Raw genomic sequence first — 24,673 nt, forward strand, 5'->3', positions numbered from 1 at the left:
CCCCCCCCTTGTCACCTCTCTTTCCCTCCCTCCCCTCTCTTCCCCTCCCTCCCCTCTCTTCCCCTCTCTCCACTCTCTTTCCCTCTCACTGTATCTTTCCAATTTTGGTCTCTGTCTTTCATCCCTCATTGCTTTTTTTCTTTCCCTGTTTATTTGGCTGGGCCAGTGAATGGTGATGGTACTGTGTGAATAGCCTGGTGGGCCTGAATCAGGGCTCAGATTCCCATGCTGGAGGGAACAATGCTGGGCTGTGACGTGAATAGTCACACAGGCCTGGAGGTGCAGGCTGAGAGGCAGGCGTTGTGGCAGGGCCAGAACCAGGGCCAACCCAGGGGAAGTGAGAGGAGAGAGACTGGGAGCAGAGCAGGGCCAGCCCAGGGGAAGTGAGAGGAGAGAGGCTGGGAGCAGAGCAGGGCCAGCCCAGGGGAAGTGAGAGGAGAGAGGCTGGGAGCAGAGCAGGGCCAGCCCAGGGGAAGTGAGAGGAGAGAGACTGGGAGCAGAGCAGGGCCAGCCCAGGGGAAGTGAGAGGAGAGAGGCTGGGAACAGAGCAGGGCCAGCCCAGGGGAAGTGAGAGGAGAGAGGCTGGGAGCAGAGCAGGGCCAGCCCGGGGGAAGTGAGAGGAGAGAGGCTGGGAACAGAGCAGGGCCAGCCCAGGGGAAGTGAGAGGAGAGAGGCTGGGAGCAGAGCAGGGCCAGCCCGGGGGAAGTGAGAGGAGAGAGGCTGGGAACAAAGCAGGGCCAGCCCAGGGGAAGTGAGAGGAGAGAGGCTGGGAACAGAGCAGGGCCAGGCAGGCTGCGGTGGAGGCTCCAGGGCCGCGCTGCACCGCTGAATGAACAGGCTCTGATGTCATAGGAACCGCTAGGTTCACTAACGAACACAACCGCAGTCAGGACTGTTCTCTCAGGAGGTTCTCTCTGACCTGAGGAGAGTATCAGGATACGGTTGACCACATTTATCTCATGTGTAGAGTACGGTCTTGTGGGACATTTTGGTCACAATGATTGTTAGTTTTTAAGTTGCTGTGGGCAATGTTGTAATAATGGGGAACTTGTCCCATGATCATCAAACAATCAATAAAACATCCTCTCTATGCCCTTGTTTCCGCTATCTTACAATCTCTTTCAATATTTACAGATTCCGTGATACTAACCCTCACCCATGATCCTCTGTGTTTATTTACCAGAATGCCATGGTGTCGTTCAAGGAGCTGTGTGGTCTGACGCCGGCGGCCAACATGAAGCAGTGTATCCTGACCGTGTCCACTTGGCTGATGAACAGCGAGCGAGCGCTCAGGGTCACTGTGGACCTGAGTCAAGCCTACCCTACTATGGAGGCCCAGGGGCCCGTCCCCGAGCTGCTCCGCAAGGTCCTCAACGCCTACGACATGGTACGCTAAAGTAGCACCACGTGGGCATAACACACACGACAGAGCTACCATTCTGTTGAAGTCTATGTTGTATTCAGAGAGAAACATTTTGTGGGTAAATGCTGAACGAGTAGCGCAGGCGCTAACTTTCATCAACGTTCATATACGGTTAAAGGTGTGTGAACGTTATTCACTAAAAAGGTGCTATGAAATGATAACGCATCACAACCTAGTAAGGTAACATGTTACAACACCCTTGTGCATTATACAGTCTTAAGAGTCTGTTGCACACTATGCCTTGAAATAATATTATCAGTGTTGGAAAATGTTATAAATTGTTAGCACATTATGACACAGCAAGGCAACATGCCACAGATGACCTCCACAACAGGGAGTGAACAAACCATTTACAATAGATACTGCAGCGCTGTGATAAGCACTAACTCATCCCGGAGCAGTTCACCCAGCTCTGCTTCCGCACGGCATCCCATCATGCCCTGTGCCTTCCCAAGCCGTCACTCTCCATCCTGGCTGCTGTCTGATCCGTGATAACACCCAGCTTATGCATTATTCACCAGGCACCTACTGGTACAGGCCAACACAGGGGTGGTTAAAGTTCTCCCAGCTCTCAGGGCAAGTCAACACGCCACTATTCCACCCCCCTGATGGAGATTGGTTTGACCCATTGAACTGGGTCATCAGAGAGGAAGTGTTGTGATGTTGTAGCTACATAACATTACTGTTCACATCACAGTCACTCCTATTGCTGACACCTAGTGTGCAACAACCTCATATAAGTTCCATAGCTGGGGCTCTAAATAGCAGGCACTTTGTATTTTAATAAGCTTTCTCCCTGAGTGTGCTTCTCTTGGAGTACCTCTTATGGCCCCAGTACAATACATTCACATGTGAAGGGCTTAATGAAGAGCCTAAATGAAGGGCCTAAAAATAATTATGCTGCTGTTCCGTTGCAACATTCCTGTTCTCCCAGCTTCCCAGCATTAGCTAGCAGAGTCCCAACAGCTGAAGAGATGAAAGGTGATCTACAGTGAGTCTGAGTGTGTCTGAGACAGAGGCTGTCTGTCCTGAGCATAGGGTCAGTCAGCTGAGTGTTACTGTGTGCTTCCAAAGATTAGTCCATTTGTGTGTGTGTGTGTGTATCTGTTTGTGTGTGTGTGTGTGTGTGTTTGTGTGTGTATCCGTTTGTGTGTGTGTGTGTGTATGTGTGTGTACCAGCCCTAGCCATTAGGACATTAATGGTTGTCCTCAGACATCCTCATGTGGGCTGGCTGGACGCAGGTGCCGTAACTTAGGAGTGAACTGAGTGTCAGCAGATTGGAACTCTGTGGCCAGCACCTCTGAGGCCAGGCCAGAGAGACCCAGCTCAGCCTGAGCCAATGGGAGCCAGCCACCTGTCCTGTCTGCTGACCAATATGATCCCAGAGTCAGTGGCCCTGTACCAGCCAACACACAGTGGCCTGCTTCTTGTCTTAGTGCTCTTAACTAAAGTGTGAAACTCCATTAGCGTTCTCCTGACTGCTTCTCACTGCCGGTGGGAGGGAGAGAGGCTTTAAATGCAGAAGGTTTTCGGTTCAGGTCACAGGGTTGGGGATTGGAACTGGGCTAAAGCTGTAAGGCTGGCTCAATGCTTCCAGGAACACAGGGAGGGGACCAGACGAGGCCTGCATCACAAAATGGCACCCTATTTCCTATGTAGTGCACTACTTTTGCATAATCTTGTCCCTTGTTTATTTCTCTGTAGATGATTCAGACGAGCCGGACGCTGATTGAGTCAGCTGACGTGGTCTACTCCAAGCTCACACAAGCACAACGAGCAGGTAAGGCTCTGTAGTATTCACTTTACCAGTGACATAGCCTGGTCCCCGATCTGTTAGTGCTGTCTCCTAAGGTCGACAAGACAACACAAACAGATCTTGGACCAGTCTACGCCACGGGTCAGGAGCTTCACCAAACCCAGGCATAACACTGCCCTCACTCCCATCCCAGTATATATAGATTTTTCCCTTATTTAACAGGGTAAGTTGACTGAGAACACATTCTGATTTACAGCAGCAACCTGGGGAATAGTTACAGGGGAGAGGAAGGGGGATGAATGAGCCAATTGGAAGCTGGGGATGATTAGGTGGCCATGACAGATGGAAATTTAGCCAGGACACCAAGGTTAACACCATTACTCTTACACTAAGTGCCATGGGAGCTTTAGTGACCACACAGAGTCAGGACACCTGTTGTAACATCCTATCTGAAAAACAGCACCCTACACAGGGTAATGTCCCCAATCACTGCCCTGGGGCATTGATATATTTTTTTAGACCAGAGGAAAGAGTGAATCCTACTGGCCCTCCAACACCACTTCCAGCAGCATCTGGTCTCCCATCCAGGGACCAACCAGGACCAACCCTGCTTAGCTTCAGAGGCAAGTCAGCAGTAGAATGCAGGGTGGAATGCTGCTGTCCCAGGAGATAGAAATACATGTCATCATAGTCAATGTCGTTGCTATTGCTGTCGTCATCCAGTAATTGACCATAGATCTTCAGGGACTCAGCCCTGGGTAGTTAGCACCGAGCAAGACGGCATTGAATGGAACAAGAGGAGTGAATAAAGTACAATATTCCCTTTAAAAAAACTGAAAGGACAGGAAGGACAGTAATAGATAGAGAGATAGAATGGGGGAGAGAATGGAAGCAGGGAATCGTCAATACCGTTTTTTTAATGGCTTGTGGACAATAGCGGTTACCAAGGATTTTGGTGCGTGGTTGTAATTGACTAAACTGAGATTTTTAAGTACAAAATGGCTCCAAATTAGTGGGCCAATGATTGCTCCCCATCCTCTGTGTGGGGCTGTAATTGCAGGTTACCCCCACTGCAGTACTGAGCGGCTGCAGACAGACAGCGTTGCTAAATGATAGAGAAGATAAGATAAAGATGAATCAGGATTCTTGACTTATCATCATTGTTTACCTACAGTATTTGTATCTACCCGCCTCTGAAGGCAAGACAAAACACAGATAGTACATTCTTCACTGGTGAGCTCATTGATATTAAACAGATGCACGTAAGCAAGCAACAAGTGCACACGTGTACACTCCCCTACGTATTTATTTGGACAGTGAAGCTAAAAGCGAAGCAGCCTATAGGGAGGTCAGAGACCTGGCAGTGTGATGCCAGGACAACAACCTCTCCCTCAACGTCAGCAAGACAAAGGAGCTGATCGTGGACTACAGGAAACGGAGGGGTGAGCAAGCCCCCATCCACATCGATGGGGATATAGTGGAGCGGGTCGAGAGTTCCTCGGTAACCACAACACTAAGGAATTAACATGGTCCACACACACCAACACAGTTGTGAAGCGGGCACGACAACGCTTCTTCCCTTCAGGAGGCTGAAAAGATTTGGTATGGGCCCTCAGATCCTCAAAAAGTTATACAGCTGCACCATTGAGGGCATCTTCACTGGCTGCATCACCACTTGGTACGACAACTGCAAGGCACCCGACCGCAAGGCTCTACAGAGGGTGGTGAGTACGGGCCAGTACATCACTAGTGCCGAGCTCCCTGCCATCCAGGACCTCTATTATACCAGGCAGTGTCAGAGGAAGGCCCAAAAAATTGTCAAAGACTCCAGCTTAGTTACAGAGGCATAAATATCCTACCCCCCAAAATGCTAACCTCCCTGGTAATGGTGAGAGGTTTGCATGTCTTGGGGATATGATATTTGACACTGCAACTTTCTCACTCATCATTATTCACGATTCATTATCTGTAATCATGGTAGCATCCACATTAATGTAGAAGTGTTGATAAACATATTCTATTCAAATGTACAATAAAAGTGACTCCAAAATAGCACAATACATAATTTACCATTAATTTCTATTGGGCACAACATAATCTGAAATACAACCAAAACAAACTGCAAATGCATCCAACAAGTTTGTAGTCACAAGCTTGATGTAGTCACTGCGTGCTAGGAATATGGGACCAAATGCAAACATCTCGACTACATTTTATACACTATAAGTGAATTTGTCCAAATACGACTGGATACATGAAGTGCATTCATTTAAAAATGGTAAAACATATGTATGAAAATACCTTTACATAAAAGGTGACATTCTGTACTATAGTACTTATAAAACATTTGATCTCAAAACCAAAATGCTGGAGTGTAGAGCCAAATTAAAAGTTTTAGCTTCACTGTCCAAATGAATACATAGCTGAGTGTATATATTTGTATAGAGTGCCTTCGGAAAGTATTCACACCCCTTTATTTTTCCGCATTTTGTTGCGTTTCAGCCTGAATTTAAAATTGATTCAATTGAGATTGTGTCACTGGTCTACACACAATACCCCATAATGTCAAAGTGGAATTATATTTTTTGAAAGATTTACAAATGAAAACCTGAAATGTCTTGAGTCAATAAGTATTCAACCCCTTTGATATGGCAAGCCTAAATAAGTTAAGGTGTAAACATGTGCTTAACAAGTCACATAATAAGATGCATGGACTCACTCTGTGTACATTAATAGTGTTTAGCATGATATTTGAATGACTACCTCATCTCTGTACCCCACATACAATTATCTGTAAGGTCCCTCAGTCGAGCAGTGAATTTCAAACACAGATTAAACCACAAAGACCAGGGAGGGTTTCCAATGCCTCGCAAAGAATGACACCAATTGGTAGATGGATAAATAAATAAAACGGACATTGAATATCCCTTTGAGCATGGTGAAGTTATTAATTACACTTTGGATGGTGTATCAATACATCTAGTCACTACAAAGACACAGGCGTCCTTCCTAACTCAGTTGCCAGAGGGAAAGGAAACCACTCAGGGATTTCACCATGAGGCCAATGGTGAATTTAAAACAGTTACTGAGTTTAATGGCTGTGATAGGAGAAAACTGACGATGGATCAACAATATTGTAGTTACTCCACAATACTAACCTAAATGACAGAGTGAAAAGGAGGAAGCCTGTACAGAATACAAATATTCCAAAACGTGCATCCTGTTTGCAATAAGGCACTAAAATAAAACTGCAAAAAAAGTGGCAAAGAAATGAACATTATGTCCTGAATACAAAGTGTTATGTTTGGGGCAAATCCAACACAACACATCACTGAGTACCACTCTTCATATTTTCAAGCATGGTGGCAGCTGCATCATGTTATGGGTATGCTTGTCACTGGCAAGGACTAGTGAGTTTTTTAGGATAAAAATAAATGGAATAGAGCTAAGCACAGGCAAAATCCTAGAGGAAAACCTGGTTCAGTCTGCTTTCCAACAGACACTGGGAGACAAATTCACCTTTCAGCAGGACAATAACCTAAAACAAAAGGCCAAATATACAATGGAGTTGCGTACCAAGACAACGTTGAATGTTCCTGAGTGGCCTAGTTACAGTTTTGACTTAAAGCGGCGTGACAATCTATGACAAGACTTGAAAATGGGTGTCTAACAATGAATGATCAACAACGAACTTGACAGAGCTTGATGAGTAAAAAAAAAAAAAAGTGCAAATATTGTACAATCCAGGTGTACAGAGCTCTTAGAGACTTACCCAGAAAGACTCACAGCTATAATCGCTGCCAAAGGTCATTCTAACATGTATTGACTCAGGGGTGTGAATACTTATGTAAATGAGATATTTCTGTATTTCATTTTCCAAAAATGTGCTAACATTTCTAAAAACATGTTTTCACTTTGTCATTATGGGGTATTGTGTGTAGATGGGTGAGGAAAAACATACATTTCATCAATTTTGAATTCAGGCTGTAACACAACAAAATGTGGAATAAGTCAAGGGTTATGAATACTTTCTGAAGGCACTATACATATAGTATTCAGAATGAACTGTGGATAGAATGAAAAACATCCATATGTTAACAGAACCAGGCAGAGACAGGGCTTACGTGCTTAGAGACACACAGGACTGTCTTAGTGAAGACACACTCTGTGGTAAAGCTAGACCCTTGTGTGTGTGTGTGTTGGTTGGTTGGTTTTTCTATCCTTGTGGGGACCTAAAATCCCCAAAAGTCCCCACAAGGATAGTAAAACAAGGAAAATTCTCCCTTATGGGGACCTTTCCCAGATCCCCATGAGGACAAAGGCTATTTTAAGCTTAGGTTTAGAGTTAGGATTACAATTAGAGTTAGGATTACAATTAGGTTTAGGATTAGAATTAGGGTTAGGGTTAGGAGTTAGGTTTGGGTTAGGGTTACGGGTTAGGGTTAAGGTTAGGGTAAGGGTTAGGGTTAGGGAAAATACGATTTTGAATGGAAATTAATTTTAGGTTCCCTTTGTGTTTGTGTGAGAGTGTGTGAGAGTGATACAGAGATGGGGGTGGACGGGGACTTTCAAAGAATTCAGCAGACACTGAAGCCACTGGACAGGCTTGCACATGCCCACCCAGCGGGCCAAATCTGATGAGTCGAGCCTGCACCCCACATGTCTCCCCTCAGTCACACAGTAGCAGGCTCATGCCCATGCCCAGCCACGTCCATGTGGACAGCACCATGTCCCTGTGCCAGTGTCGTGCTTCCCTATTACCCAGGGATGGAGCATGATAGCTGGGCTTGAATCAGAATGCACTCCTCTGCTCCTCCATAGAACAGCTCCATTAGAAGCCCTGGGTTTTGCATGGCTGAAACTCCACACAGTAACTCCACAGCTATACAGTCACATAGCTGTGTGTTGGGGTCAGTAGTAGGATGTCAAGGGGTGGGTTATGTAATAAGAAAACATTGGGGGTGGGGGAAATGGGAAAAAAAGAACCCCTAGGGGCCATCAGCCACATGCCAAACATAACACTTTCTCTAAGACCCAGCTCCCTCCCTCACGCTCCTCCACCCCACCCTTCATCCATCCTTCTCCTCTCCCCCACCTCTCTGCTGAATTCACACAGATTTCTGAGACTTAACTTCTCCCATGCCGCTGCATCCCAGCTCATTCTTTCTGACAAGGGGGGTGTTTTGGTATTGCTACGCCAGGCGGAACAAAATGGAATGGAAAAATAAAAAGTGTGTGGCGAAGGAACTACAAACACAGGAAGCTGAAGCAGCTTTGTGTTCCTGTGTCACACATGGCTGGGCTCTCAGCAGCCCCACGGAGACACGGCAACACACCGCTGTTTACCCACAAGGCACCTGGGCATGGGGAGCACAGCTACACCACCTTTAATAAAACCAACGATGGAGAAAACTAGGAGAGAGATGGGGGGTGTACGTGCGTGTATGCATCCACGTGTATGTATGGTTTTAATAAAGCAGCCAGGACAGGAAGCAGGGAGGGCCCCTAGCGACTGTGTGGACGCCTCATTGAGTCTCTGCTGTAGCATGGAACTCCGGAGGGCAGAGGTCAACCAGCCAACCCACACTCAAATATGGCAGGCTGCCAGCCAATCAAAAGACAAAGGCCAACCATCAACCGCCAGAACCAGTTAGGGAGGAGAGAGCCGCTTGACTGCATGGCCAGATCAGACAGCTATTTTGAGATCAGCCAGCTATTCAAGGCAGAACCAAAGATTCTCCTCCGACTCTCAGTTCCACTGCAGATCAGGATCCATCCTGTGATTTTGGTCAGTGACAATCACAGGGGTATAGCCGGTTAACCAATGAAAGGATTGAAAGGAATTCAATGTTAGGCATTAAGTCAATGTTTCCAGTCCATTTAGAGATTGATGAGTGTGTTTAGTGATGAACACAGAGAAAGGACCTATGTGGGTGAAAAGGCAGTGGGCAGCAGGCAACGAGCACAGAGGAGCAGACCCCAGTGTGGCACAATTTAGCCATCAACCCTTGCGCCATTACCTATGTCTCTCTCTTTCTCTCTCTCCCTTCGTCCCTCCCAACCCAACCCTCTCTCTCTTTCCTTCTCCCCCCCTCCCTCTCTTCCTCTGCCCCCCCTGTCCCCTTCCCTCTCTCCCTCTGTCCACCAGCTGGGCTCCAGCGGTGCCGTCTTCCATTTCAAACGGCTGATGCTCTGAGGCTGTGTGTGTCAGTGTGTAACTCATCTCCTAGCTACCTGCCTACAGAGTTAAGCCTTAGGCCCTGGGAGCCAGCCAGCAGAGGGTGGGGAGGCAGGTTATCATACCCTGATAGCTCTCACTGTAACCTCAGGTCTCAGTGTGTGTTCTCCTGGCTTTGATAAGGATAACTTGTTTGAAGTTGGGACTATAGTCTATTATGGCCCCCTGAACCCACAGTCGCAGTCCAAAATGGTTACATGTTGACTGAGGGCCCTGGCCATCTACATTCACTAAGTTATTCAGAGGATATATAGAGGTCAGCTCAGGACTGTATGAAAGTCAGCATAGACAGTTTACATGTTAAGAGCCTAAACTGATGAGGATATGCAGAGGGAGGGAGGGGAGGGGGAGAGAGAGAGAGAGAGAGAGAGAGAGAGAGAGAGAGAGAGAGAGAGAGAGAGAGAGAGAGAGAGAGAGACCCAAAATGAGGTGGAAACTGAGCTGCACTTCCTAACCTCCTGCCAAATGTATGACCATATTAGAGACACATATTTCCCTCAGATTACAGCAATCCACAAAGAATTCGAAAACAAACCCAATTTTGATAAACTCCCTTATCTACTGGGTGAAAAACCACAGTGTGCCATTACAGCAGCAAGATTTGTGACCTGTTGCCACAAGAAAAGGGCAACCAGTGAAGAACAAACACCATTGTAAATAAAATCCATATTTATGTTTATTTATTTTCCCATTTGTACTTTAACTATTTGCACATTGTTACAACACTGTATATATACATAATATGACATTTGAAATGTCTTTATTCTTTTGAAACTTCTGAGTGTAATGTTTACTGTTAATATTTATTGTTTATTTCACTTTTGTTTACTATCTATTTCACTTGCTTTGGCAATGTTAACATACGTTTCCCATGCCAATGAAGCCCTTAAATTGAAATTGAATTGTATTGAGAGAGAGAGAGAGAGAGAGAGAGAGAGAGGGAGAGAGAGAGAGAGAGAGGAGAGAGAGAGAGAGAGAGAGAGAGAGAGAGAGAGAGAGAGAGAGAGAGAGAGAGAGAGAGAGAGAAGAGGTCTATGTCCTATGATAGATTTTGATAGCAAAAGGTATAATTAGCATTTAGTCGCTGGGTGAGAAGCATAACAACCCAGACAGAGCTGGCAGTGATCGACAGAAAGGTTTTGTGTGTGTGTGTGTGTGTGTGTGTGTGTGTGTGTGTGTGTGTCTACCATGACGTCTGTGCTTAATTGCAAAGTCTGATTGCAGCTGACACCTACACTGGTTATTTGAGGTACATGTCAGTGTGGTGCTGTCACAGTGGGACACGTGTGTCATCATGCTGCTGATAATTGATCAGTCCCCTCCATCAACACATACATACACACACACACACACACTCAAATACACTCTCACACACATACACACAGCCGTTTGAAATATATGCGGTAGAGAAAACAGCACTCTGTTTGAATGGCTACTCTCTCTGTCCTCCTTCCTCCTCCCCCTTTCTGTGATCATTATGCCCAGCCATTATTGCTTCTAATCAGTTTAATTTGAGAAGTGGCGCTGACGGGTTGATGAGAGAGAGAGAGAGAGAGAGAGAGAGAGAGAGAGAGAGAGAGAGAGAGAGAGAGAGAGAGAGAGAAGTGGGACGTGAGGCGACACGATGTCCCCGCTAACTGCACATACACAGGTGCCTGCCTGATGAACCCCCTGGGTGCTATTGATGGCTCACCACAACACAGACTGCACTAATGACACACGTTCTGGCACACAGATGCTACCTGTGGATGTGTGCACAGGTGACTGCATGAGTGTGTGTGTATGTGCATACATAGTGCTTTTCATAACATACACAGCACGTATATACCCCTACAATGCTTATTAAAATCCTGCAATCATGTTTAAGAAAACCACAGAGGTCATATCACCAGTTTTAATGGGCTTTTACAGCCCGGGCACCAGAGGGTGAGAGAGACAGCAGCAGTAGACTGGTATTAGTAGTGTGGGTAGAGGGCTGGAGGACTGATGGAGGGAGGGAGGACGTAGGAGGAGGTAGGAGGCACAGGCTGCATGGACATGGCCATGTTTATTTATTGATATCCCTTCCTTCCCTCCCCCTCTCTGTCCATGGATGAGATGCTCCGCCAGCTCTGGCAGCTCAGCCTCTCACCGTGGATCCCATTACCATGGAAATGCAGGGGATAAAGAGATCCCTGTCTTTACATAGTCAAAGCCGCCGTTCCGGACAGAGAAAATCCCATTCTCTGTGGTGTCCTGTGATGAAATCCGGCTTTGGCTGCTCCCTCCATCGCAGCACATCACTCGTAATAAATAAATGAAGCTCGGCTCGAAGCCTCTCCTTTGTGATTTCTGTTACTCTCTCACTCTCTTATGGTTCTGCCTTTGCCTTTTTCTCCATTCTGTTCATTTCTCTCATTAGTCTCCTTTTCTCGCTCATCTTTTGTTCAATTTTACTACTCACTCTTATCTCTCCCCCTGTTCCTCTCTCTGTATTTCAAATCAAAAATAAATGTTTTGTCACATGTGCCGAATACAACAGGTGTAGACCTTACAGTGAAATGCTTACTTACAAGCCCTTAACCAACAATGCAGTTTTAAGAAAAATAAGTGTTAAGAAAGTATTTACTCAATAAAAAAAATAGTAATAAAAACAATTTGTAAATGTATATGGAGCATAGGTTCATTATTTATAACCCCTGGATGCCCCAGTTACACTACTGCTCAGAAGCAACTCACTAATAATATATTTATCTCTTTCTCTCTCTTGTTTCGTTCTCCATGCCTCTCGGCTAGGGTGATTCTCAGCCACTGAACTGTGGTGGTGTGGGGGTGTATGTGTGTGGTTTTATGGGTGTGTGCGTGTCAAGGGGTGGCTTTGCAGGAGGAATGAAGATTTTAGGGTTTTAGGAATGGGTGTGCCAATGTGTGCCATGCGGAACCGGAATGGTGATGGCATACTTTGTTGAGGGGACTTTTTAATTGGAGCACAGAACATGAAGGGTAGGGAACATGTCTTTGTAGTGGGAACTTGCTCTGTAATTAGACTTTGTCCTCAAACTCTGAAAATGTGACTAGGGAAGCAGCTGTAGTCAGCATCACGGTATCTGTGTACTGTAGAAGTCAGTGTCAATCCAGTGGCAGATGATCTGGACAGTGGACAGATTTACAGCAGTACAGTAAGCCCTACAGACCATGAGGCCGTCTGGGGTGGTAATATTACAGTAAGCCCTACAGACCATGAGGCCGTCTGGGGTGGTAATATTACAGTAAGCCCTACAGACCATGGGGCCGTCCAGGGGTTGTGATGTTACAGTAAGCCCTACAGGCCATGGGTCCCTCCGGGTGGTGATGTTACAGTAAGCCCTACAGGACATGGGGGCGTCTGGGGTGGTGATATTACAGTAAGCCCTACAGACCATGGGGCCGTCCGGGGTGATGATGTTACAGTAAGCCCTACAGACCATGGGGCCGTCCAGGGGTGATGATGTTACAGTAAGCCCTACAGGCCATGGGTCCCTCCGGGTGGTGATGTTACAGTAAGCCCTACAGGACATGGGGGCGTCTGGGGTGGTGATATTACAGTAAGCCCTACAGACCATGGGGCCGTCCGGGGTGATGATGTTACAGTAAGCCCTACAGACCATGGGGCCGTCCAGGGGTGATGATGTTACAGTAAGCCCTACAGGCCATGGGTCCCTCCGGGTGGGGATGTTACAGTAAGCCCTACAGGACATGGGGGCGTCTGGGGTGGTGATGTTACAGTAAGCCCTACAGACCATGGGGCCGTCCAGAGGTGGTGATGTTACAGTAAGCCCTACAGGACATGGGGCCGTCTGGGGTGGTGATATTACAGTAAGCCCTACAGGCCATGGGGCCGTCTGGGGTGGTGATATTACAGTAAGCCCTACAGGACATGGGGCCGTCTGGGGTGGTGATATTACAGTAAGCCCTACAGGCCATGGGGCCGTCTGGGGTGGTGATATTACAGTAAGCCCTACAGGACATGGGGCCGTCTGGGGTGGTGATATTACAGTAAGCCCTACAGGACATGGGGCCGTCTGGGGTGGTGGTATTACAGTAAGCCCTTCAGGCCATGGGGCCATCTGGGGTGGTGATATTACAGTAAGCCCTACAGGACATGGGGCCGTCTGGGGTGGTGATATTACAGTAAGCCCTACAGGACATGGGGCCGTCTGGGGTGGTGATATTACAGTAAGCCCTACAGGCCATGGGGCCGTCTGGGGTGATGATATTACAGTAAGCCCTACAGGACATGGGGGCGTCTGGGGTGGTGATGTTACAGTAAGCCCCACAGGACATGGGGCCGTCTGGGGTGGTGATATTACAGTAAGCCCTACAGGCCATGGGGCCATCTGGGGTGGTGATATTACAGTAAGCCCTACAGGCCATGGGGCCGTCTGGGGTGATGATATTACAGTAAGCCCTACAGGACATGGGGGCGTCTGGGGTGGTGATGTTACAGTAAGCCCTACAGGACATGGGGCCGTCTGGGGTGGTGATATTACAGTAAGCCCTACAGGCCATGGGGCCATCTGGGGTGGTGATATTACAGTAAGCCCTACAGGACATGGGGCCGTCTGGGGTGGTGATATTACAGTAAGCCCTACAGGACATGGGGCCGTCCAGGGGTGGTGATATTACAGTAAGCCCTACAGGACATGGGGCCGTCCAGGGGTGGTGATATTACAGTAAGCCCTACAGGACAAGGGGCCGTCCAGGGGTGGTTATGTTACAGTAAGCCCTACAGGACATGGGGCCGTCTGGGGTGGTGATATTACAGTAAGCCCTACAGGACAAGGGGCCGTCTGGGGTGGTGATGTTACAGTAAGCCCTACAGGACATGGGGCCGTCTGGGGTGGTGATGTTACAGTAAGCCCTACAGGACATGGGGCCGTCCAGGGGTGGTGATGTTACAGTAAGCCCTACAGGACATGGGGCCGTCCAGGGGTGGTGATGTTACAGTAAGCCCTACACGCCATGGGTCCCTCCGGGTGGTAATATTACAGTAAGCCCTACAGGCCATGAGGCCGTCTGGGGTGGTGATATTACAGTAAGCCCTACAGGCCATGAGGCCGTCTGGGGTGATGATGTTACAGTAAGCCCTACAGGCCATGAGGCCGTCTGGGGTGGTGATATTACAGTAAGCCCTACAGGCCATGAGGCCGTCTGGGGTGATGATGTTACAGTAAGCCCTACAGGCCATGAGGCTGTCTGGGGTGGTGATATTACAGTAAGCCCTACAGGACATGGGGCCGTCTGGGGTGGTGATATTACAGTAAGCCCTACAGACCATGGGGCCGTCTGGGGTGGTGATGTTACAGTAAGCCCTACAGGCCATGGGGCCGTCTGGGGTGGTGATATTACAGTAAGCCCTACAGGCCATGAGGCCGTCTGGGGTGATGATGTTACAGTAAGCCCTACAGACCATGGGGCCGTCTGGGGTGGTGATGTTACAGTAAGCCCTACAGGCCATGAGGCCGTCTGGGGTGGTGATGGTACAGTAAAATGAGAATAATATTATTTTATTTTCCAAATGGACAGAAGGTCCAACGGAAATTCGACTTCCGCTTTATCCTAACCCCTCTGACCTTGGCTGCCTGTACCCTATGAACAGTCCATTCACCTCTCTTGTGCGTATGTTTGTGTTTGTTCAGGACTGGACTTCCATGTGGACCTTCACAGGATCGGGGCGAAGGAGGGCCTGAAGGGCCGGAAGCTACAGAAGGCCATGGAGAGCTACGCCTGGAACATCACCGTCCTCAAGGTATGAATACAGCACATCCATCCATCCATCCACAACACAGGAAGCTCTTTGACAAGATAATGTACCATTGAAGGCTAATGGATAGTGTATAGTGTACATCCACACACTTTGTCAAGATAACACTAGCAATGTATGGCTAGTGCATCATTCGTTAGAAATACTGCCCTGTCTGCATAAGTTCACAAGGTTATTGATTTGCAACAACTTCCAGTAATTTACAGAAATTATGTTGATGCTATACTCCTCTCCCAAGAGATTACATCCAATCTTAAAACAGCAATTTGGCATCTCTCTTCTTTGTAATCCTTAAATCTTAATTAATTGGTGCAGCTCCTGGATATAGCTGTGTCTGTGGGTGGGGGGTGGGGGGAGGGGTGGTGGGGGGGGTCGAGGAGAGGAGGAGGATTATTTAAGATACTGTTTGAAGAGGTAGGGTTTCAGATGTTTTCGGAAGATGGTCAGGGACTCTGCTGTCCTAGCTTCAGGGGGAAGCTGGTTCCACCATTGGGGTGCCAGGACAGAGAAAATAAAAGCTTGGACTGGGCTGAGCAGGAGCTGCCTTCCGGTAGGGGTGGGAGGGACAAGAGACCAGAGGTGGCAGAATGGAGTACTCGTCTTGGGGTGTAGGGTTTGAGCATAGTCTGAAGGTAGGGAGGGGCAGTTCCTCTTGCTGCTCCGTAGGCAAGTACCATGGTATTGTAGTGGATGTGAGATTCTACTGGAATCCAGTGGAGTGTGCAGAGGAGCGGGTGACATGAGAAAACTTGGGAAGGTTGAAAACCAGGCGGGCTGCAGTGTTCTGGATAAGTTGCAGGGGTTTGATGGCACAAGCGGAGAGCCCAGCCAACAATGAGTCGCAGTAGTCCAGAAGGGAGAGGACAAGTGCCTGGATTAGGACCTGCGCTGCTTCCTGTGTGAGGTAGGGTCATACTCTACGGATGTTGTAGAGCATGAACCTGCAGTCACTGCTTTGATGTTTGCAGAGAACAACAGGGTGTTGTCCAGGGTCACGCAAAGGTTCTTTGCACTCTGGGAGGGCGACACTGTGGAGTTGTCAACCATGATGGAGAGGTCTTTGAGCGGGCAGGCCTTTCCTCAGGAGGAAGAGCAGATCCGTCTTGTCGAGTTTGAGTTTGAGGTGGTGGCCGACATCCAAATTGAGATACCTGCCAAGCACGCAGAGATGCGTGTCGCCACCTGCATGTCAGAAGGGGGGAAAGGAGAAAAGTAGTTGCGTGTCATCCGCATAGCAATGATAGGAGGGACCATGTGAGGTTATGACGGAGCCGAGTGACTTGGTATATAGAGAGAAGAGGAGAGGGCCTAGAACCGAGCCCTGGGGGACACCAGTAGTGAGAGTACATGGTGCAGACACAGATCCTCTCCACGTCACCTGGTAGGAGCGGCCTGCCAGGTAGGATGCAATCGAAGAGTGTGCAGAGCCTGAGACGCCCAGCCCTGAGAGGGGGGAGAGGAGGATCTGATGGTTCACGGTGTCGAAGGCAGCGGATAGATCTAGGAGGATGAGAACAGCGGAGAGCAAGTCAGCTTTGAGAGTGCGGAGACACAGAGACACAGAGAAGAGAGCAGTCTCAGTTGAGTGACCCGTCTTGAAGCCTGACTGGTTAGGGTCAAGAAGATGGTTCTGAGAGCGATAACGAGTTGACCAGAGACAGCACGCTCAAGTGTTTTAGAAAGAAAAAGAACGAAGGGATGCAGGTCTATAGTTTTTGACATCAGATGAGTCGAGTATTAGTTTCTTGAGGAGGGGAGTGACTCGGGCCATTTTGAAGTCAGAGGGGATGCAGCCAGTGGTCAGGGATGAGTTGATAAGGGAAGTGAGGAATGGGAGAGCGTCTCCAGAGATGGTCTGGAGAAGGGAGGAGGTGATGGGGTCGAGTATTCACTGTAGTGTTTTTGCAGACTTTGCTGTAGTATTCACTGTAGTGTTTCCTGTAGTATACTGTAGTATTTAGTGTAGTATACTGTAGTATTTACAGTTAACTATAGTATAAATACTGTAGTAAAAGAAAACTGTAGTATATACTATAGTAATGAATGTTGTGTAGGGAACACAATATATGGTCTATACATGGCATGTAGGTTTCTCACTTATGGATGGCGCAAATTGCGATATGGGAGAGGGGAATGGGCAGGGTATATGCAAATTAAATACTGTAGTATTTACTATAGTTAAAAAAGCGTAGTGTTTTTGTGGACTGTAGTGTTTTTGCGGACATTACTGTAGTATTTACTACAGTGCTTCTTTTGCGTATAATACTTTAGTATTTACTATAGTATTCTACAGTACAATACAACATTCTATAGTAAGTACTACACATGATCAAGGGATAATACAGTGTGTAGTATAGTATTCTACAGTATACTACAGTTTACTATAGAATTCTATAGTAAGTACTATAGTATTCTATAGTAAACTGTAGTATTTTTTGATACCATCGCACACCATTTGTTAGCCAACATGCACAGTAAGCTCCACCCCTCTCCACCATCACCCCCCTTTCCCAGGAGTTTTGGACCCAGCGGACGTGCCCTTCGGTGGGCCATTGGTGTCACGCTCTCCCCCTCCTCTCTCCTCTCTCCCCTCTCCATCTCGCTCTCCTCTCCCCTCCCCTCTGTCCCCTCTATATTCCCTCTCTCTGTCCTCTCTCCCCTCTCTCCCTTCTCTGCCCTCTCTCCTCTGTCTCCTCGCCTGTGACACAGGCCCACAATCATATAAAGCGGGGCCCAACGCCCTCGTTTCACAGCCTCAATGAATCATTACCTGTGGTAATAGCGACACTGATAAAGCACTAAGCCTCGCCGCCATCTCGCCCAGACACTAATAAGGATATAGAGAGAATGTGTGATCTGTGTTTTCGATCTCATCTGGATGTAATTATTCAGGATTGAGGGAAGTGTTTAGCCTGGTTTGGGGCTCCGCCGAGCTGGCAGGCAGCAGAAGAGGGAGGATGTGACGAGGGAGACATTTGATTCCCCAGGATTAATCAGGGAGATGTCTGAGCTGCATCAAACAGGATCAGAAATAAAGTTAAAGACAAAATGGAAATGTCTAGAAGAGAGGATAGAAATAGAATGCTCAAAGGTAGTGGTAGCCACTAGACAATGTTAATAGTCGTTTTAGATTCACCTTCAAAAAGTGTGTTGCTCAACTTATTGTGTTTGCACTCATTGTTCTTTTCCAGCATATGTGGCTGGCAGGCTTATCTTAATTAAGCTTTAATTCACTCTACAGAACTGAAGGACTTAAGCACTTCAGAAGCCTAACGTGGACACACAAAACCTAATGCCTTACCCCCTCCATATTTCGGCCCCTCCACCCCTCATCCTTCTCCCTCCTTCCTCCTTCCTTGTGTCTGTACGGTGAGTTATGGGTACAGGCTGCATGTCCGTAACTGCATGGCACAGCAAACACAGGCTCATTAACAGCCAATCTACCTCTCGTTTTGGTGGTGAACATTTGGTATGAGGCAGTGTGGTCTGTGTGTGCCAGCCAGGCTTGGCAACCCAAGTCCAGGCAGGCAGTTACCTCTCCATTCAGTCCAACTCGCTGGTTCCACAGCCCACAGACTCCATGAGGGTACCCAGCCTGCCAGCTCTTTCTACTGGGCACAGGAGGGTAGGGGGTAGAGAGAGAGAGAGAGATGGAGAGAGAGAGAGAGAAACATAAGAAGCTCCAAAGACACTATGAGATTGTAGAGAACACTGCCTTCCCTCCAGCAGCACCAGCTAGTCTGATTCTCTAGATACAGTATTGTTCTTGAAGCATAGTAATTTAGAAGTCTCCTCCTGTCACCAGTCTGTCTCTTTGCCCACTGCTCTCTCCACAGCTAACCTATAGTTTCACGGAGTCCTCTCTCCCTCTGACCCATATGTTCAGATCTGGAGGCACATTGGCGGTTGAGATAAACCTTCCCAAAAAGCAAAAATGACAGAAACAGGTTAATGGACTGTGTTGGGGATGAGGAACGAACAACTGTAATTGACTAGGAGTTAGAATCTTCTACAGATGGAGATGTGTGATTGTTGGCTCTGTGTGCTGTGGAGCCTCAGCCTTGGCTAACCCCAAGTGGAGCGCTGTGCTGCAGTACAGGCCAGCTGCGGGGGTGAGTGTCCCCGTAGCCATGGTTGAGCTCAGCCCATAGTGATTTGGTTCCGGTACCACCAGCCAAGTCCCTGACTGGTGCAGCAGCACCAGCTTTGTGACTCCCACAGCAACATTACATAATTTCTCAAACATATGTTTTATTCATGCTGTTGGAGTGGATTGTGTTCTGAGGCCCTTCATGTAGAAGACTTGTCGCTAAGCATTACCCTCACGTGAGAGGGGAACATTTTGTCATTTTGTCCAGGGTTGTACCCTCAACCCCCCTGTACTACATGCCACTCTACTCTGTCTGCCCAGTGGCAATGGGAATAGACTGTACTAGAGTCCGACAGACAAACAAACAGACAGACAGACAGGCAGGCAGGCAGGCAGACACCCCCAGTACAGACAGGACATGTTCCCTGGTCCTTGCCTCGAACAGCATCGTCCCACAGGGACGTCTCTCAGGTTCCCTTAGCCAACTAACTGCTGAGGACGGCAGGATAGAATATGTGAGTATGGTGGTGAGACTCAGAGCGCTTCAGAGACAAGCAGAGTCAGAGAAGAGAATAGGGGACGGTTGCTGTTTAGGTGGGCTGTGAAGGGATGTGGTGGTGGAGGACATGGAGAGAGAGACATACTGGGAGAGGATAGTGGTAGTGGTAAGGATGTAGAGTGAAGACAAGGAAGAGGGGAGTGTTAAGGGTTTAGTAGTGAGGGTCTGTGGGGTTTTTTGGGGGACATTAATCCAAGCCCACAACACTACAGAATAGAGCCAGCAGGGCTGCAGTAGCTCACTCTTTCACTCAGAAACCAAGGCAGCAACAGAAACTGCCCTGATTGACTTTACAACGCCATAAAGCGGGATGCCTGCCTTGACCACTTCCTCCCCATCTGGCCCGGTTTCATCTCTGGGGTGTTCCTAAATAAAGAGGACGATGATGATAGTGGGGGATCACTTATCAACAGATTACTTTTAAAGGAGCTCTGAGGAACCGCAGAGAATTCCTCCAACCACACCGCAGCATGGATGTATACTGCCATCTGCTGGCTAAAAGAATGTAGTGCATTAAATCAAATCAAATTGTATTTGTCACATGCTTTGAAAATGACAGGTGTAGACTAACAGTGAAACGCTTACTTACGGGTCCTTTTTCAACAATACCAGTACTGAGTCGATGTGCAGGGGTACGAGGTAATTGAGGTAGCTATAAACATATAGGCAGGGTTAAAGTAACTAGGCAACAGGATAGATAATAGATAGTAACAGCAGTGGGTATTTTTGTTTAGCAGTCTTATGGTTTTGGGGTAAAAGCTGTTCAGGGTCCTGTTGGTTCCAGACTTGGTGCACTGGTACTGCTTGCCATGCAGTAGCAGAGAGAACTATCTATGGCTTGGGTGGCTGGAGTCTGAAAAATGTTTGGGCCTTCCTCTGACACCGTCTGGTATAGAGGGCAATACTGAAACACATGAGTGACAGCATTCTCTCGCTTTCTCATTTGTCCCTCTCTCTCTCTTTCTTGTCTCTCTCTCTCTCTTGTCTCTCTCTCACTCTCAGGGTCAGGCGGACCTGCTGAAACACGCTAAGAGTGAGGCTTTGGACACACTGCGTCAGATCCACTGTGCCACCCAGTCCTGTGGCCTGAGCAAGAACGGAGCTGCCTCCCCTCAGCTCCAACACCAGTACCAGGCCCAGCCCCACCATCCACCCCAACCTCACCATCTCCAACCTCAGGCCCAGAACCAACCCCAGCCTCTGTCCCAACCCCTGGCGGAACCCCAGCCCGAGGCCCAACCACAGCTCCAGGCCCAGCTCCATACTCAACACCATCCCCTGCCTCCCCTCCCGCCCCAGCCCCCACAGTATAGGGCAGCAGGCTCTCATGATGCCATCTCTGAGAACGAGACGGCCAGCGATGGTTCCTGCTGACCCGTTGCCTGTACCCGCAGTGGAGTCCACCCAAAGAGAGACAGGGAGAGGAGAATAGAAAGAGAGAGGGTGCTTGAGAAGCAGAGAGGAGAAGAGCAAAGAACATGGATGGTTCCTTTAACACCCCCGAAGATGGACATGCAGAGTGAGATAGAAAGGAAAAAAGAGGAGAGGGAGAAGGAGAGAAGGAAGAAGGAGAAGGAGGAGAGAAGGAAGGAGAAGGAGAAGGAGAGAAGGAAGGAGAAGGAGAAGGAAAAAGAGCAGGAAAAGGAGAGGGAGAGAGATGGTGAGAGGGAGAGAGATGATGAGAGTGAAAGAGCAGAAGAGAAACAGCAAACAGAGCAAGGGACGGGGAAGAAAACTTGCCGTAAAAGACAAGAGACACAAGTTTGAAAATAGATTGTTTTAGAGACAAAGAATAAATGTCTCTGTCAGCTCTCTCTCCTTTCCTATTTCTCTCTCTTGGATTCGATATAGACAGTCTCGCTGTCTTTCTCTGGGCAGTGCCAGCACTGCTGGCCCTGTGGGTACAGGCACCTTACATTGGCATTTCATACCGCACAAGTTCGCCTTTGGATTCCCCTAAGATACCCATAGCAGGTCCAGGACCCTTTCCTTTCCTTTCCTCCTCCTCTATCTTCTCCCTTATGTTTACTCCATATACCGGTAGATCTGCCCTTCCATGCATCATCCTGAGCTTCAACCTTTTGCCCTTCTCTCTGAGGAGGCGGCTGCCATTTTAAGTGCACAACGTAGAGCAGCTCACACAGACTCTTGAGCTCTGTAGGGATCCTAGCTAGAGGACCATTACTGCACAAACTAACCTGGGAGCTGTCTGTGAGAGAGACGGTAAAGGACTGCAGCTCTGCAGCCTCTCTCTGTCAGTCCCTACCTACCTGGCCTCTACAATGATGCACTGGCTCCCCCTGCTGGAGACTCCAACCTCCACAGGACCCCAAACACTTGCACAGTGCCCTTAATTAAGATTTTTATTTTTGTTAATTGTCAATCACAACATGCCTGGACTCTGCGCGTAGTAGGGGCTGTGTGCGTAACGTCCCGTATGTTGCTGTCGTCGTCCCATGGATGGAGCGAGCGTGGCCGTGCTCTGCCCACGCTCCAGCACTCAGAGGTAGCTACTAGCAAGAGCTCACCAGCCTGTTTTAACTGGAACAGTCTGTCGACCCTGTCTGCGCTGAAGAGACTAAAGGACTCTATAGGTCAACGATCACAAGAGAAACATGGACCTGGGGCAGATTCCTGCTGTCAATCAAACACACACCTAACCTAAAAGAGAAACTATGAATCTATATAGATGTATACTGTATGTATGTACAAGTAATGAAGAAACACTTTACATTTATCTCTGATAATTCTCCCTGAAACAAAACATCCCGTTGATATTATGATTATTGTTATAATTGATGTTAGTTATATTCATAATTGATGTTAGTTATATTCATATTACAATTATTTTATATACAGTACATTGCTTCTACATATACAGTGACTTGATACCTGTTGTTCTGTGCTGCAGATCAAGACAGGTGGTGTGTAATGTCGGGTGTAGGGGTTAGAGGTCAGGGTGGGTTTGGGTTGGGGGTCATCATTCCAAAAATTGGGTCAAACAATAATCTGACTTGTGTTTCACTGTAAAGTGATGTGACTTCTGTATGAGCTCCTTAAAATGCCCCATTAAAACTGGCTTCATTGCCTCCTTTCCTTCAATTCTTCCACTTTGTCATTGTCTTTATGCTGGGAGCCTACCTGACATTGACAACTCCAGAAGGTGGCGACAAATAGTAGGGAAAAGGTTATGAGTGACTGGAGGGATGGGCATGAGGGATTCAGCCTTTTGCTAAGGTCAGGTACTATAGGTCCAGGTCAAATAGGGGATGCTTATATTTGTCCTGCTTCACACAGTGCCTTCAGAAAGTATTCACACCCCTTGGCTTTTTTGTTGTTGTGTTACAGCCTGAATTTAAAATGGATTACATTGAGATTTTGTGTCACTGGCTTACACACAATACCCCATAATGTCAAAGTGGAATTATGTTTCTATACATTTTTACAAATGTATTCCAAATGAAAAGCTGAAATGTCTTGAGTCAGTAAGTATTCAATCCCTTGGTTATTGCAAGCCTAAATTAGTTCAGGACTCACTCAGTGTGCAATAATAGTGTTTAAAAAGATTATTTAATGACTACCTCATTTCTGTACCCCACACATACAATTATCTGTAAGGTCCCTCAGTCGAGCAGTGAATTTCAAACACAGATTCAACCACAAAGACCAGGGAGGTTTTCCAATGCCTTGCAAAGAAGAGCACCTATTGGTAGAAGGGTAAAACGTTTAAAAAGCAGACATTGAATATCCCTTTGAGCATGGTGAAGTTATTAATTACACTTTGGATGGTGTATCAATACACCCAGTCACTACTAAGATACAGGCATCCTTCCTAACTCAGTTGCCGGAGAGGAAGGAAACCGCTCAGGGATTTCACCATGAGGCCAATGGTGACTTTAAAACAGATACAGAGTTTAATGGCTGTGATAGGAGAAAACTGATGATGGATCAACAACATTGTAGTTACTCCACAATACTAACCTAAATGACAGAGGGAAAAGAAGGAAGCCTGTACAGAATAAAAACATGCATCCTGTTTGCAATAAGGCACTAAAGTAAAACTGCAAAAAATATGGCAAATAAATTAACTTTATGTCCTGAATATAAAGTGTTATGTTTGGGGCAAATCCAACACCTCGCTGAGTACCACTCTTCATATTTTCAAGCATGGGAGTGGCCGCATCATGTTATGGGTATGGTTTTCATCAGCAAGGACTAAGGAGTTCTTTAGGCTAAAGATAAATGGAATAGAGCTATGCACAGGCAAAATCCTAGAGGAAAACCTGGTTCAGTCTGCTTTCCAACAGACACTGGGAGACAAATTCACCATTCAGCAGGACAATAACCTAAAATACAAGGCCAAATATACACTGGAGTTGCTTACCAAGACTACATTGAATGTTCCTGAGTGGCCTACATACAGTTTTGACTTAAATTGGCTTGAAAATATACGGCAAGACTTGTAAATAGCTGTCTAGCAATGATCAACAACCAACTTGACAGAGTTTGAAGAATTTTTTAAAGAATAATGTGCTAATATTGTACAATCCAGAAGTCTTAGAGACTTACCCAGAAAGACTCACAGCTGTAATCGCTGTCACAGTGATTGTAACATTCATTGACTCAGGGGTGTCAGTTCCCACGGGGGGCCAGTATAAACAAAAAAAAATAAAAAATAAAAAATAATAATGTATTCACTAACTGTAAGTCGCTCTGGATAAGAGCGTCTGCTAAATGACTAAAATGTAAATGTAAAAATGGCTGTGAATACTTAAGTAAATTAGATATTTCTGTATTTCATTTTCAATACATTTGCAAACATTT

General features: G+C 47.2%; 1 protein-coding gene across 1 annotated transcript in view; it reads left to right on the plus strand.

Moving 5' to 3' along the window:
• LOC311123874 (inactive phospholipase C-like protein 2) overlaps positions 1–21,476 on the plus strand; it is a 97,741-nt gene extending 76,265 nt beyond the window's left edge. The window contains exons 3-6 of the mRNA XM_084198094.1: positions 1,184–1,387; positions 3,129–3,204; positions 15,076–15,185; positions 20,852–21,476. Of these exons, the coding sequence (XP_084054220.1) occupies positions 1,184–1,387; positions 3,129–3,204; positions 15,076–15,185; positions 20,852–21,223 (762 nt within the window). The 3' untranslated portion in view covers positions 21,224–21,476. The remainder of the gene's footprint in view (positions 1–1,183; positions 1,388–3,128; positions 3,205–15,075; positions 15,186–20,851) is intronic.
• The last annotated feature ends 3,197 nt before the right edge of the window (positions 21,477–24,673 follow it).

Source organism: Coregonus lavaretus, assembly GCF_964263955.1.
Source record: "Coregonus lavaretus genome assembly, contig: HAP1_SCAFFOLD_1644, whole genome shotgun sequence".
Taxonomy (NCBI): Eukaryota; Metazoa; Chordata; class Actinopteri; order Salmoniformes; family Salmonidae; genus Coregonus; species Coregonus lavaretus.